At 47.9% G+C, this 15868-nt stretch overlaps 1 protein-coding gene across 5 annotated transcripts in view; it reads right to left on the bottom strand.

Annotated features, from left to right (window-relative positions):
• Positions 1–9206: 9206 nt before the first annotated feature.
• The window catches only part of LOC139554043 (lysyl oxidase homolog 3B), an 88334-nt gene continuing 81672 nt past the window's right edge, over positions 9207–15868 (bottom strand). For all 5 annotated transcript variants that reach the window (XM_071366954.1, XM_071366949.1, XM_071366950.1 and 2 more), the window contains one exon: positions 9207–12066. In XM_071366954.1, coding sequence (XP_071223055.1) covers positions 11993–12066 — 74 coding nt within the window. In that variant the 3' untranslated portion in view covers positions 9207–11992. The remainder of the gene's footprint in view (positions 12067–15868) is intronic.

Here is a 15868-nt window from a genome sequence, read left to right as displayed (position 1 = left end):
AAAGTGTTTAGAATAAGCTTGTGTTGTTATTATTTACAACTTGTCTTTTTTAATATCGAGGAATATTTCACTTTCTCTGGTCATAGGAGTAACAACATGAATTGGTGCATGAGGAAGACTCCTCTGGTCATAGGAGGAACAACATGAATTGGTGCATGAGGAAGACTCCTCTGGTCATAGGAGTAACAACATGAATTGGTGCATGAGGAAGACTCCTCTGGTCATAGGAGTAACAACATGAATTGGTGCATGAGGAAGACTCCTATGGTCATAGGAGGAACAACATGAATTGGTGCATGAGGAAGACTCCTCTGGTCATAGGAGTAACAACATGAATTGGTGCATGAGGAAGACTCCTCTGGTCATAGGAGTAACAACATGAATTGGTGCATGAGGAAGACTCCTCTGGTCATAGGAGGAACAACATGAATTGGTGCATGAGGAAGACTCCTCTGGTCATAGGAGTAGCAACATGAATTGGTGCATGAGGAAGACTCCTCTGGTCATAGGAGTAACAACATGAATTGGTGCATGAGGAAGACTCCTCTGGTCATAGGAGGAACAACATGAATTGGTGCATGAGGAAGACTCCTCTGGTCATAGGAGTAACAACATGAATTGGTGCATGAGGAAGACTCCTCTGGTCATAGGAGGAACAACATGAATTGGTGCATGAGGAAGACTCCTCTCACCGTTGCTCCCCCCCCCCCCCTCAGACAAAAGAGAGGCAGCCTCACCGCTGCTCCCCCCCCAGACAGATGAGAGGCAGCCTCACCGCTGCTCCCCCCCCCTCAGACAAAAGAGAGGCAGCCTCACCGCTGCTCCCCCCCCCCCCCCCCTCAGACTGGTGAGAGGCAGCCTCACCGCTGCTCCCCCCCCCTCAGACAGATGAGAGGCAGCCTCACCACTGCTCCCCCCCCTCAGACAGATGAGAGGCAGCCTCACCGCTGCTCCCCCCCCCCAGACAGATGAGAGGCAGCCTCACCGCTGCTCCCCCCCCCCTCAGACAGGTGAGAGGCAGCCTCACCACTGCTCCCCCCCCCAGACAGATGAGAGGCAGCCTCACCACTGCTCCCCCCCCAGACAGATGAGAGGCAGCCTCACCACTGCTCCCCCCCCAGACAGATGAGAGGCAGCCTCACCACTGCTCCCCCCCCCAGACAGATGAGAGGCAGCCTCACCACTGCTCCCCCCCAGACAGATGAGAGGCAGCCTCACCGCTGCTCCCCCCCCCCCAGACAGATGAGAGGCAGCCTCACCGCTGCTCCCCCCCCCTCAGACAAAAGAGAGGCAGCAACCTCACCGCTGCTCCCCCCTCCCCTCAGACAGAAGAGAGGCAGCCTCACCGCTGCCCCCCCCCCCCCCCCCCCCTCAGACAAAAGAGAGGCAGCCTCACCGCTGCTCCCCCCCCCCTCAGACTGGTGAGAGACAGCCTCACCGCTGCTCCCCCCCCCCAGACAGATGAGAGGCAGCCTCACCACTGCCCCTCCCCCCAGACAGATGAGAGGCAGCCTGACCGCTGCTCCCCCCCCCCCCCCCCCCCAGACAGATGAGAGGCAGCCTCACCGCTGCTCCCCCCCCCCCCCTCAGACTGGTTATGGAACCGCCACCTGTCCCAGACCTGCTGTTTTCAACTCTTAATGATCGCCTATGAAAAGCCAACTGAAAATTATTCATGATTATTATTTGACCATGCTTGTCACTTATGAACATTTTGAACATCTTGGCATAGTTCTGTTATAATCTCCACCCAGCACAGCCAGAAGAGGACTGGCCACCCCTCATAGCCTGGTTCCTCTCTAGGTTTCTTCCTAGGTTTTGGCCTTTTTAGGGAGTTTTTCCTAGCCACCGTGCTTCTACACCTGCATTGCTTGCTGTTTGGGGTTTTAGGCTGGGTTTCTGTACAGCACTTCGAGATATTAGCTGATGTACGAAGGGCTTTATAAAATAAACTTGATTGATTGATTGATTGACTGGCCATCAGTCCAGTATAAAAAATAAGCTAATTATCAAATTAAATGTTATTGTTCACATACTGTATTTATGCTCACTCATCTGTGCCTCAAAAGTAATACAACAAATGATATATACCAGTGTGATCATATACCTAAAAAATGTTGAAATATAATTTAAAAATTGTCTGAGAATAACAACATTGGTAGGGCTATTGAAGCAAAGCCAATATGCAGCGATAATGAATGACTGCTTGACTTTCCGACCTGAAGATCACTGGCGTCATGATTTGACCTCATGTTTTTTTATTCTGAATTGCTGCTGGTCATCTATGAACATTTGAACATCTTGGCCATGTTCTGTTATAATCTCCACCCGGCACAGCCAGAAGAGGACTGGCCACCCCTCATAGCCTGGTTCCTCTCTAGGTTTCTTCCTAGGTTTGGGCCTTTCTAGGGAGTTTTTCCGAGCCACCGTGCTTCTACACCTGCATTGCTTGCTGTTTGGGGTTTTAGGCTGGGTTTCTGTACGGCACTTTGAGATATCAGCTGATGTATGAAGGGCTTTATAAATACATTTGATTTGATTTGAAGATGACATGGCATCAGACCCTGGGTTGTTCTGAACAGAATGAGCCCGTTTGTTTATTGTGAAGAAACGTATCCACGGCAACACACACCTGAATGTACTCAGGCCTCCTTTCTATACTCATCATGATCTGTTTCTCTGAATGGCCTTGTGAAAGCCTGACACTAAGATCCTATTTTATAACTTAACTAGTCATGTTGACAATAGAACAAGCTTTTAAATGATGCCCACTTGAACCAGATTGAGATTTATAACGGACAATTCTTGGATTGCGTAAACAACAACAGTAATTGTGTGAGGGCGGGGCATGCAGGGTTGTGTTCCAAACTAAACAACAACAGTAATTGTGTGAGGGCGGGGCATGCAGGGTTGTGTTCCAAACTAAACAACAACAGTAATTGTGTGAGGGCGGGGCATGCAGGGTTGTGTTCCAAACTAAACAACAACAGTAATTGTGTGAGGGCGGGGCATGCAGGGTTGTGTTCCAAACTAAACAACTACAGGTGTTCCTGCTCTAGTTCCTCAACGGCACAGCTAGGAGAGATCAACAAAGTACCTTATAATTAATTAAAAGTGCATTGAAATGACTCAAGAACCATGTGAGGCCACTTGGAGACACCAGTTAGTCCTCTCACTCAAACCCTTGTCATTTCTTTGTCTTAAGTTGCACCTACCCCACCATCATGTTACTGAATGTATCTAGAGTATTTTCAGATTTCATTAAAAAGTACCGTAAATGTAAAATGCACATAAAATCAACAGTGTAATGTTTGGATTCAGTCGTGTCAGTTGAACTGTTGTGAACTCATCTTTGGGTCTCATAACTTTCCCATAATCTCCAAACTGTTCCCACCGTTGACAGTGCATGTCAGAGAAAAAACAAAGCCATGAGGTCGAAAGAATTGTCCACGATTGTGTTGAGGCAGAGATCTGCAGCATTGAAGGTCCAAGAACACAGTGGCCTCCATCATTCTTAAATGGAAAAAGTTTGGAACCACCAAGACTCTTCCTAGAGCTGGCCGCCTGGCCAAACTGAGCAGTCGGGTGAGAAGGGCCTTGGTCAGGGAGGTGACCAAGAACCCGATGGTCACTCTGACAGAGCTCCAGAGTTCCTCTGTGGAGATAGGAGAACCTTCCAGAAGGACAACCATCTCTGCAGCACTCCACCAATCAGGCCTTGATGATAGAGTGGCCAGACGGAAGCCACTCCTCAGTAAAAGGCACATGACCGCCCGCTTGGAGTTTGCCAAAAGGCACCTAAAGACTCTCAGACCATGAGAAACAAGATTCTCTGGTCTGATGAAACCAAGATTGAACTCATTGGCCTGAATGCCAAGCGTCACATCCTGAGGAAACCTGGCAGTAAGACTGCCAGATGGTGAAGCGTGATTCATCACTCCAGAGAACGCGTTTCCACTGCTTCAGAGTCAAATGGCGGCGAGCTTTACACCACTCCAGCCGACGCTTGGCATTGCGCTTGGCCTGGCCTGCTGCTTTTAATACTCAGAACCATCTTCATTTTAGTTATGATCCTATGTCGCCACCTGGCGACTTTTAAAAGGTACTGCATGTAAAGAACACATTTTATTGAGACATTGAAAGGGCACATAGGAATAGGCCTATGCACCTAAAAAACTAAACAGTTTACTTTAACCCTACCGAATATAGAACCTAACCTGCTTAGTCTAACCCACCAGTAATCCTAACATGCCTAGTCTAACCCACCAGTAACCAAAACCTGCTTAGTCTAACCCACCAGTAACCCTAACCAGTAACCTTCATCCAACATGGCGTAGCAGTCAGACGTCTTTGTTCTGTCGTGTTCCTTGTATATATCTTTTTACATCTTTTTCTTCGCATATCTTTAAAAAATATTTTCCTAAACCTCAACTTCTAAATCCTCTCCTGCAACCCGCCTCACCCAATGTGGCATGGATCTGCTTTTTTCTAAAGTATTTCTACTTACTTCGGATCTGCAATCCCTCAACTGAAGCTAGCCAGCTAACTACCTACCAGCTATCAGTTAGCAAACCATTGCTAGCGGTCATCAGTTAACCTTTAGCTCGGGAAGCTCTCGCCTGTTCGAACAACGTGACTCAAACCAGAGCATAACGGACCTATTTCTCTCCATATCCCCGGATTCCTACCTCAAACTCTGAACATTTTCATCTGGATCTTCGCAACTAGCTAACCCGGGTGACTACTCCTAGCTAGCGTTTCCATCCCGGAGCAAGCACCAATTAGCCTGAAGCTAGCCCGGCCAGGACTCCTGTGCTACCACCGAAGCCCACTCCTCGGCTACAATATCCGGACCCCTTCTACTGCCGGTACGGGGCACCGAACCCTGCCGATCCTCTACGACTGGAATACCGACATAATCTGCCCGAGGATTCCAACAGGCCCCTCAGGCACGACGCCCTGAAGGCCCATTCTGCTAACCTGCTAGGCCTGCTAGCTACCTAGAGCTACCTGGAACCCTACTAATTCCACGACTGGTCTATCGTCACCGCACGAAGAGGAAAAAACAGACTTACCCCCATCGCGACATCCCCCAAAGGCTAACTTGCTAGCCCCGGTCTGCTAACTGCTAGCTTGCCTGCCCCGGTCTGCTAACTGCTAGCTTGCCTGCCCCGGGTCTGCTAACTGCTAGCCCCTGCTAACTGCTAGCTTGTTTAGCCCCGCCTACTAACTGTTAGCTTGTTAGCATCGGCCTGCTAACTGTCTGAATCGCCGTGTCCCCAGTCAGCCCAACCACTCACTGGACCCATATGTTCACTTGGCTACGCATGCCTCTCCCTAATATCAATATGCCTCGTCCATTACTGTCCTGGGTAGTGATTACTGTCTTATTTCACTGTAGAGCCTCTAGCCCTGCTCAATATGCCTTAACCAACCATGTTGTTCCACCTCTTACATATGCGATGACATCACCTGGTTTAAACGTCTCCAGAGACTATATCACTCTCATCATCACTCTATGCCTAGGTTTACCTCCAATGTACTCACATCCTACCTTACCTTTGTTGTACACTATGCCTTGAATCTATGCTATCGTGCCCAGAAACCTGCTCCTTTTACTCTCTGTTCCGAACGTGCTAGACGGCCAGTTCGTATAGTCTTTAGCCGTACCCTTATCCTACTCCTCCTCTGTTCCTCTGGTGATTTAGAGGTTAACCCAGACCCTGTAGCACCCAGCATAAGACCTATTCCCCAGGCGCTCTCATTTGTTGACTTCTGTAACCGTAAAAGCCTTGGTTTCATGCATGTTAACATTAGAAGCCTCATCCCTAAGTTTGTTTTATTCACTGCTTTAGCACACTCCGCCAACCCTGATGTCCTAGCCTTGTCTGAATCCTGGCTTAGGAAGGCCACCAAAAATTATGAAATTTCCATTCCCAACTGCAACATTTTCCGTCAAGATAGAACTGCCAAAGGGGGCGGAGTGACAATCTACTGCAGAGATAGCCTGCAGAGTTCTGTCTTACTATCCAAGTCTGTACCCAAACAGTTCGAGCTTCTACTTCTAAAAATCCACCTTTCCAGAAATTAGTCTCTCACTGTTGCCGCTTGCTATAGACCCCCCTCAGCCCCAGCTGTGCCTTGGACACCATATGTGAACTGATTGCCCCACATCTATCTTCAGAGTTCGTACTGTTAGGTGACCTAAACTGGGATATGCTTAACACCCCGGCCGTCCTACAATCTAAGCTAGATGCCCTCAATCTCACACAAATGATCAAGGAACCTACCAGGTACAACCCTAAATCCATAAACATGGGCACCCTCATAGATATCATCCTGATCAATTTTGCCCTCAAAATACACCTCTGCTATTTTCAATCAGGATCTCAGCGATCACTGCCTCATTGCCTGCGTCCGTAATGGTCAAACGACCAATTGCTCAGTTTGGCCGGGCATTCAGCTCTAGGAAGAGTCTTGGTGGTTCCAAACTTCTTCAATTTAAGAATGATGGAGGCCACTGTGTTCTTAGGGACCTTCAATGCTGCAGAAATGTTTTGGTACACTTCCCCAGATCTGTGCCTCGACACAATCCTGTATCGGTGTTCTACGGACAACTCCTTTGACCTCATGGCTTGGTTTTTGCTCTGATATGCACTGTCAACTATGGGACCTTATATAGACAGGTGTGTGCCTTTCCAAATCATGTCCAATCAATTGAATTGACCACAGGTGGACTCCAATCAAAGTTGTAGAAACATCTCAAGGATGATCAATGGAAACAGGATGCACCTGAGTTCAATTTAGAATCTCATAGTAAAGAGTCTGAATACTTATGTAAATAAGCTATTTATTTATTTTTCGTAATTCTTTTTTTTAAACCCGTTTTCACTTTGTCATTATGGGGTATTGTGATGTCATTATGGGGTATTGTGATGTCATTATGGGGTATTGTGTGTAGATTGAGGAACATTTATTTAATCCATTTTAGAATAAGGCTGTAACATAACAAAATGTGGAAAAGGTCAAGGGGTCAGAATCCTTTCAGAATCCACTGTATAAGACAGACACTTCAAAACAAACTTGATTTATTTATTTAGTTGACTGTCTGTTTTTCCATGTATGAATCTGTTATTCAATGCGGCTCATAGGTCATTTCTTTCTGATTGAGCCGACATCTGAGATGTGTCGTCCCGAACACGGTAACATTGCCTTTGAAAGCTGCGTGATCTACATGCCTGAGCGATAAGATAAGGTATCAGTTGTGAGATCAAGATTCTTACGCTGACTTTACAACAGACTTTTTGAAAATGTTGACGTTTCCAAGTCTTAAAGTCAGATACAGATCTACTATTCTTGGCACCCCAGAACAGAAATCTTAGGTATTCTTGGCACCCAGAACAGAAATCTGTGGTATTCTTGGCACCCCAGAACAGAAATCTGTGGTATTCTTGGCACCCCAGAACAGAAATCTGTGGTATTCTTGGCACCCAGAACAGAAATCTGTGGTATTCTTGGCACCCAGAACAGAAATCTGTGGTATTCTTGGCACCCCAGAACAGAAATCTGTGGTATTCTTGGCACCCCAGAACAGAAATCTGTGGTATTCTTGGCACCCAGAACAGAAATCTGTGGTATTCTTGGCACCCAGAACAGAAATCTGTGGTATTCTTGGCACCCCAGAACAGAAATCTGTGGTATTCTTGGCACCCCAGAACAGAAATCTGTGGTATTCTTGGCACCCCAGAACAGAAATCTGTGGTATTCTTGGCACCCAGAACAGAAATCTGTGGTATTCTTGGCACCCAGAACAGAAATCTGTGGTATTCTTGGCACCCAGAACAGAAATCTGTGGTATTCTTGGCACCCCAGAACAGAAATCTGTGGTATTCTTGGCACCCCAGAACAGAAATCTGTGGTATTCTTGGCACCCAGAACAGAAATCTGTGGTATTCTTGGCACCCCAGAACAGAAATCTGTGGTATTCTTGGCACCCCAGAACAGAAATCTGTGGTATTCTTGGCACCCAGAACAGAAATCTGTGGTATTCTTGGCACCCCAGAACAGAAATCTGTGGTATTCTTGGCACCCAGAACAGAAATCTGTGGTATTCTTGGCACCCCAGAACAGAAATCTGTGGTATTCTTGGCACCCCAGAACAGAAATCTGTGGTATTCTTGGCACCCAGAACAGAAATCTGTGGTATTCTTGGCACCCCAGGACAGAAATCTGTGGTATTCTTGGCACCCAGAACAGAAATCTGTGGTATTCTTGGCACCCAGAACAGAAATCTGTGGTATTCTTGGCACCCATAACAGAAAATCTGTGGTATGTTACTTTCTATCCACAAGTAATGACAGTACATCAACACATGTTTTACTGTTCTTGACTGATTGGTTTATTTGGTAATGCAGGTAGTAGGTTAGCATCTTGGTAATGTATTAGATTCCTGTGTTGGTTTAAAGGTAATGTATAAGGTTTCTGCGTTGTTTTAAAGGTAATGAATAAGGTTCCTGTGTTATTTTAAAGGTAATGTATTAGATTCCTGTGTTGTTTTAAAGGTAATGTATTGGGTTCCTATGTTGTTTTAAAGGTAATGTATAAGGGTCCTGTGTTGTTTTAAAGGTAATGTATAAAGGTTCCTGTTTTGTTTTAAAGGTAATGTATTAGATTCCTGTGTTGTTTTAAAGGTAATGTATTAGATTCCTGTGTTGTTTAAAGGTAATGTATAAGGTTTCTGCGTTGTTTTAAAGGTAATGAATAAGGTTCCTGTGTTATTTTAAAGGTAATGTATTAGATTCCTTTGTTGTTTTAAAGGTAATGTATTAGGTTCCTATGTTGTTTTAAAGGTAATGTATAAGGTTCCTGTGTTGTTTTAAAGGTAATGTAGAAAGGTTCCTGTTTTGTTTTAAAGGTAATGTATTAGATTCCTGTGTTGTTTTAAAGGTAATGTATTAGATTCCTGTGTTGTTTTAAAGGTAATGTATTAGATTCCTGTGTTGTTTTAAAGGTAATGTATTAGATTCCTGTGTTGTTTTAAAGGTAATGTATTAGGTTCCTGTGTTGTTTTAAAGGTAATGTATAAGGTTCCTGTGTTGTTTTAAAGGTAATGTATTAGATTCCTGTGTTGTTTTAAAGGTAATGTATTAGATTCCTGTGTTTCAAAGGTAATGTATCCAAAGGTATACAGACACACAACACAGCCAGTCAGTCAGTCTGTTGTTTAATGTATAATAATAATAATAGCCTAATGAATATCCCTTATCTCAGTCTGGCAGAATAATCCTTTAGCACCTGGAAACACTGGACAATAAATACATTCACAAATATTATTCACTTTCTGGTCTGTGCTGTATCAGGCCGATTCCGACCCGAGGGAAGAGCTCGTAAATGGAACGTTATCCCCTTTTCATGCACGCTGTCTGTGTATTCTGACCTTGAACATCAGCATGAGAATAGCATCCTGTCTGTGTATTCTGACCTTGAACATCAGCATGAGAATAGCATCCTAGTCTGTCAACAAAATTAAAAGGTACACCGTATTTAAAGGGATGGCTTAAGATAAATGTACTGAAAACACTATTAAATAAAAACTCCATGAGAAAATCTGTTGGCCAGCAAGTGGGAGGGTTTTCATCGCTTGAATGACATTTATTCAGAGCACAAGGTAGCCACACCTGCATTACGCAACTGAATAAGAGAAGTCTGAATAACAAATACTGAGAAGTGCGTAGGAAAGGCGTGCGTAGGAAGGTGTAAATTCCTAAGTCGGAATCGTCCCCTTTGCGTAAAAGCAAATCCAAACTACATCCTCATAGGAGATCCAAAACAAGCTGAAATCATAAGAGACCACTAGGTGAGCAACGCGTTAAAACACCCGATGGTACAATCATGCACAATTAACACTTAACTAGGGGTGGATGGTTTAACACTTGACTAGGGGTGGATGGTTTAACACTTGACTAGGGGTGGATGGTTTAACACTTGACTAGGGGTGGATGGTTTAACACTTGACTAGGGGTGGATGGTTTAACACTTGACTAGGGGTGGATGGTTTAACACTTGACTAGGGGTGGATGGTTTAACACTTGACTAGGAATGGATGGTTTAACACTTGACTAGGGGTGGATGGTTTAACACTTGACTAGGGGTGGATGGTTTAACACTTGACTAGGGGTGGATGGTTTAACACTTGACTAGGGATGGATGGTTTAACACTTGACTAGGGGTGGATGGTTTAACACTTGACTAGGGGTGGATGGTTTAACACTTGACTAGGGGTGGATGGTTTAACACTTGACTAGGGATGGATGGTTTAACACTTGACTAGGGGTGGATGGTTTAACACTTGACTAGGGATGGATGGTTTAACACTTGACTAGGGGTGGATGGTTTAACACTTGACTAGGGGTGGATGGTTTAACACTTGACTAGGGGTGGATGGTTTAACACTTGACTAGGGGTGGATGGTTTAACACTTGACTAGGGGTGGATGGTTTAACACTTGACTAGGGGTGGATGGTTTAATACTTGACTAGGGGTGGATGGTTTAACACTTGACTAGGGATGGATGGTTTAACACTTGACTAGGGATGGATGGTTTAACACTTGACTAGGGGTGGATGGTTTAACACTTGACTAGGGGTGGATGGTTTAACACTTGACTAGGGGTGGATGGTTTAACACTTGACTAGGGGTGGATGGTTTAATACTTGACTAGGGGTGGATGGTTTAACACTTGACTAGGGGTGGATGGTTTAATACTTGACTAGGGATGGATGGTTTAACACTTGACTAGGGGTGGATGGTTTAACACTTGACTAGGGATGGATGGTTTAACACTTGACTAGGAATGGATGGTTTAACACTTGACTAGGAATGGATGGTTTAACCATCCATTGAATTAGATCCTCACTATGATCTATAGTAGAACTGCATGGAGATCATAGAGGTTGATAAAGGAGGTGTCTTTACATCTGAGCCATAATAGCTTTTGTGACAGCATGGGCGGCACCATTGAGGACATTCTCCATTACTTCTATGAGTCGGTTAACAAACGTGCATACTGTCCCCTGGAGGGTGTTGTCTGAACAGGTGTAAAGACAAGGTTGGTGATTTACTGCCCTCTGGAGGGTGTTGTCTGAACAGGTATAAAGACAAGGTTGGGGATTTACTGCCACCTGGAGTGTGTTGTCTGAACAGGTATAAAGACAAGGTTGGTGATTTACTGCCCCCTGGAGTTACGGAATGTTTACTCAGGAGTATAATTCATTGGCTGATCCCTCTTGATGCCCCGGGCAGAATCATGTGATCCTTCCTAAACCAATAGGAAGTCCCACCCGGGTTGACTACTTCAGTATGGTGAAAGTCCTCAATGGCGCTGCTGTGCTAAAGTAGGCTTTAGGGCACTAGAGCTGTCTATCTAAGTCTATGAGGAGAGGCAGTAGAATGGTTCTCTGACTGATGCCTCGTGCTGTTAGAATGAGGTCTACTCCTGGAGCACCTTTCAAAACTAGACTGGCTATAAAAATAAAACATAATTCATAACTTAATAAACAAAACATTCATGAAAAGGTTGCATATCAATAAATCACACATTAAGACTAGTTGTATGAAAGCTTATGAATTGTTCTTCTGCCACGTAATGTAACATAATATACTCACATTTGAACAAAATATCTAAAGTAAGTTTGTTTTTGAAAACAAAGGACTGAGTATTCCAGTATAATACAATAATACTAACTCAGACACACACCAACACATTCACAATACAACATGACTTTGGCATGGATCCTTCAGATCAGACTGCTGCCTTGTGGAATTTAGGCTTGTGATTGGTTGGTTGCTTTGTGATGATGAATGGTTGGTTCTGATAGGTAGCTAGGTGATGAAGGGTGATTGGTAGTCCCATTGTTGAACACGGTGAAAGCCATCAGCCCTCCTCTTTGGTTTGTACAGGGGTCTGGAACAGATTGGTATGTTGCTAGGAGGATTATGAGATCTGATTGTTGAACTGCCCTGGGTATTTCTCAAACCTCCTCTCTGCCTCCTCACTGAAGGCATCACCTGTAGGGGCAATGACACAACAGAACACAATAGTCAGAGACAGAAGGCAATGGAAGAGTCTGGAACAAGAGACAGAAGGCAATAGAAGAGTCTGGAACAAGAGACAGAAAGCAACGGAAGAGACTGGAACAAGAGACAGAAGGCAATGGAAGAGTCTGGAACAAGAGACAGAAGGCAATGGAAGAGTCTGGAACAAGAGGCAATGGAAGAGTGTGGAACAAGAGACAGAAGGCAAGAGTCTGGAACAAACTAGGGAAGTGTTTCCCAAACCCCTCGAGTTCCCCCCAGCCAGTCCACGTACGTGTGATTTAACTAATGAGGGGCTTGATGATTCGGTGACCAATCAGCGGTGCTACTTCTGGAATGATCAAAGAAGTGGACTGGCTGGGGTACTGGAGGAGAGGTTAGGACTGGCTGGGGTACTAGAGGAGAGGTTAGGACTGGCTGGTGGTACTGGAGGAGAGGTTAGGACTGGCTGGGGTACTGGAGGAGAGGTTAGGACTGGCTGGGGTACTGGAGGAGAGGTTAGGACTGGCTGGGGTACTGGAGGAGAGGTTAGGACTGGCTGGGGGTACTGGAGGAGAGGTTAGGACTGGCTGGAGTACTGGAGGAGAGGTTAGGACTGGCTGGGGTACTGGAGGAGAGGTTAGGACTGGCTGGGGTACTGGAGGAGAGGTTAGGACTGGCTGGGGTACTGGAGGAGAGGTTAGGACTGGCTGAGGTACTGGAGGAGAGGTTAGGACTGGCTGGGGTACTGGAGGAGAGGTTAGGACTGGCTGAGGTACTGGAGGAGAGGTTAGGACTGGCTGGGGTACTGGAGGAGAGGTTAGGACTGGCTGGGGTACTGGAGGAGAGGTTAGGACTGGCTGAGGTACTGGAGGAGAGGTTAGGACTGGCTGGGGTACTGGAGGAGAGGTTAGGACTGGCTGGGGTACTGGAGGAGAGGTTAGGACTGGCTGGGGTACTGGAGGAGAGGTTAGGACTGGCTGGGGTACTGGAGGAGAGGTTAGGACTGGCTGGGGTACTGGAGGAGAGGTTAGGACTGGCTGGGGTACTGGAGGAGAGGTTAGGACTGGCTGGGGTACTGGAGGAGAGGTTAGGACTGGTTGGGGTACTGGAGGAGAGGTTAGGACTGGCTGGGGTACTGGAGGAGAGGTTAGGACTGGCTGGGGGTACTGGAGGAGAGGTTAGGACTGGCTGGGGTACTGGAGGAGAGGTTAGGACTGGCTGGGGTACTGGAGGAGAGGTTAGGACTGGCTGGGGGTACTGGAGGAGAGGTTAGGACTGGCTGGGGTACTAGAGGAGAGGTTAGGACTGGCTGGGGTACTGGAGGAGAGGTTAGGACTGGTTGGGGTACTGGAGGAGAGGTTAGGACTGGTTGGGGTACTAGAGGAGAGGTTAGGACTGGCTGGGGTACTGGAGGAGAGGTTAGGACTGGCTGGGGTTACTAGAGGAGAGGTTAGGACTGGCTGGGGTACTGGAGGAGAGGTTAGGACTGGCTGGGGTACTGGAGGAGAGGTTAGGACTGGCTGGGGTACTGGAGGAGAGGTTAGGACTGGCTGGGGTTACTAGAGGAGAGGTTAGGACTGGCTGGGGTACTGGAGGAGAGGTTAGGACTGGCTGGGGTACTGGAGGAGAGGTTAGGACTGGCTGGGGTACTGGAGGAGAGGTTAGGACTGGCTGGGGGTACCGGAGGAGAGGTTAGGACTGGCTGGGGGTACTGGAGGAGAGGTTAGGACTGGCTGGGGGTACTGGAGGAGAGGTTAGGACTGGCTGGGGTTACTAGAGGAGAGGTTAGGACTGGCTGGGGGTACTGGAGGAGAGGTTAGGACTGGCTGGGGTAATGGAGGAGAGGTTAGGTACTGGAGGAGAGGTTAGGACTGGCTGGGGTACTAGAGGAGAGGTTAGGACTGGCTGGGGTACTGGAGGAGAGGTTAGGACTGGTTGGGGTACTGGAGGAGAGGTTAGGACTGGCTGGGGGTACTGGAGGAGAGGTTAGGACTGGCTGGGGTTACTAGAGGAGAGGTTAGGACTGGCTGGGGGTACTGGAGGAGAGGTTAGGACTGGCTGGGGTACTGGAGGTGAGGTTAGGACTGGCTGGGGTACTGGAGGAGAGGTTAGGACTGGGGGTACTAGAGGAGAGGTTAGGACTGGCTGGGGTACTGGAGGAGAGGTTAGGACTGGCTGGGGTTACTAGAGGAGAGGTTAGGACTGGCTGGGGTTACTAGAGGAGAGGTTAGGACTGGCTGGGGTACTGGAGGAGAGGTTAGGACTGGCTGGGGTACTGGAGGAGAGGTTAGGACTGGCTGGGGTACTGGAGGAGAGGTTAGGACTGGCTGGGGTACTGGAGGAGAGGTTAGGACTGGCTGGGGTACTGGAGGAGAGGTTAGGACTGGCTGGGGTACTGGAGGAGAGGTTAGGACTGGGGGTACTAGAGGAGAGGTTATGACTGGCTGGAGTACTGGAGGAGAGGTTAGGACTGGCTGGGGTAATGGAGGAGAGGTGAGGACTGGTTGGGGTACTGGAGGAGAGGTTAGGACTGGCTGGGGTACTGGAGGAGAGGTTAGGACTGGCTGGGGTACTAGAGGAGAGGTTAGGACTGGCTGGGGTACTGGAGGAGAGGTTAGGACTGGTTGGGGTACTGGAGGAGAGGTTAAGACTGGCTGGGGGTACTGGGGGAGAGGTTAGGACTGGCTGGGGTACTGGAGGAGAGGTTAGGACTGGCTGGGGTACTGGAGGAGAGGTTAGGACTGGCTGGGGGTACTGGAGGAGAGGTTAGGACTGGCTGGGGTACTGGAGGAGAGGTTAGGACTGGCTGGGGGTACTGGAGGAGAGGTTAGGACTGGCTGGGGTACTAGAGGAGAGGTTAGGACTGGCTGGGGTACTGGAGGAGAGGTTAGGACTGGTTGGGGTACTGGAGGAGAGGTTAGGACTGGTTGGGGTACTAGAGGAGAGGTTAGGACTGGCTGGGGGTACCGGAGGAGAGGTTAGGACTGGCTGGGGGTACTGGAGGAGAGGTTAGGACTGGCTGGGGGTACTGGAGGAGAGGTTAGGACTGGCTGGGGTTACTAGAGGAGAGGTTAGGACTGGCTGGGGGTACTGGAGGAGAGGTTAGGACTGGCTGGGGTAATGGAGGAGAGGTTAGGTACTGGAGGAGAGGTTAGGACTGGCTGGGGTACTAGAGGAGAGGTTAGGACTGGCTGGGGTACTGGAGGAGAGGTTAGGACTGGTTGGGGTACTGGAGGAGAGGTTAGGACTGGCTGGGGGTACTGGAGGAGAGGTTAGGACTGGCTGGGGTTACTAGAGGAGAGGTTAGGACTGGCTGGGGGTACTGGAGGAGAGGTTAGGACTGGCTGGGGTACTGGAGGTGAGGTTAGGACTGGCTGGGGTACTGGAGGAGAGGTTAGGACTGGGGGTACTAGAGGAGAGGTTAGGACTGGCTGGGGTACTGGAGGAGAGGTTAGGACTGGCTGGGGTTACTAGAGGAGAGGTTAGGACTGGCTGGGGTTACTAGAGGAGAGGTTAGGACTGGCTGGGGTACTGGAGGAGAGGTTAGGACTGGCTGGGGTACTGGAGGAGAGGTTAGGACTGGCTGGGGTACTGGAGGAGAGGTTAGGACTGGCTGGGGTACTGGAGGAGAGGTTAGGACTGGCTGGGGTACTGGAGGAGAGGTTAGGACTGTCTGGGGGTACTGGAGGAGAGGTTAGGACTGGCTGGGGTACTGGAGGAGAGGTTAGGACTGGGGGTACTAGAGGAGAGGTTAGGACTGGCTGGAGTACTGGAGGAGAGGTTAGGACTGGCT

The sequence above is a fragment of the Salvelinus alpinus genome, chromosome 25, assembly GCF_045679555.1.
Source record: "Salvelinus alpinus chromosome 25, SLU_Salpinus.1, whole genome shotgun sequence".
Lineage (NCBI taxonomy): Eukaryota > Metazoa > Chordata > Actinopteri > Salmoniformes > Salmonidae > Salvelinus > Salvelinus alpinus.
Note: the sequence above shows the minus strand (reverse complement) of the source record. Positions and strands in the feature narration are given on the sequence as shown.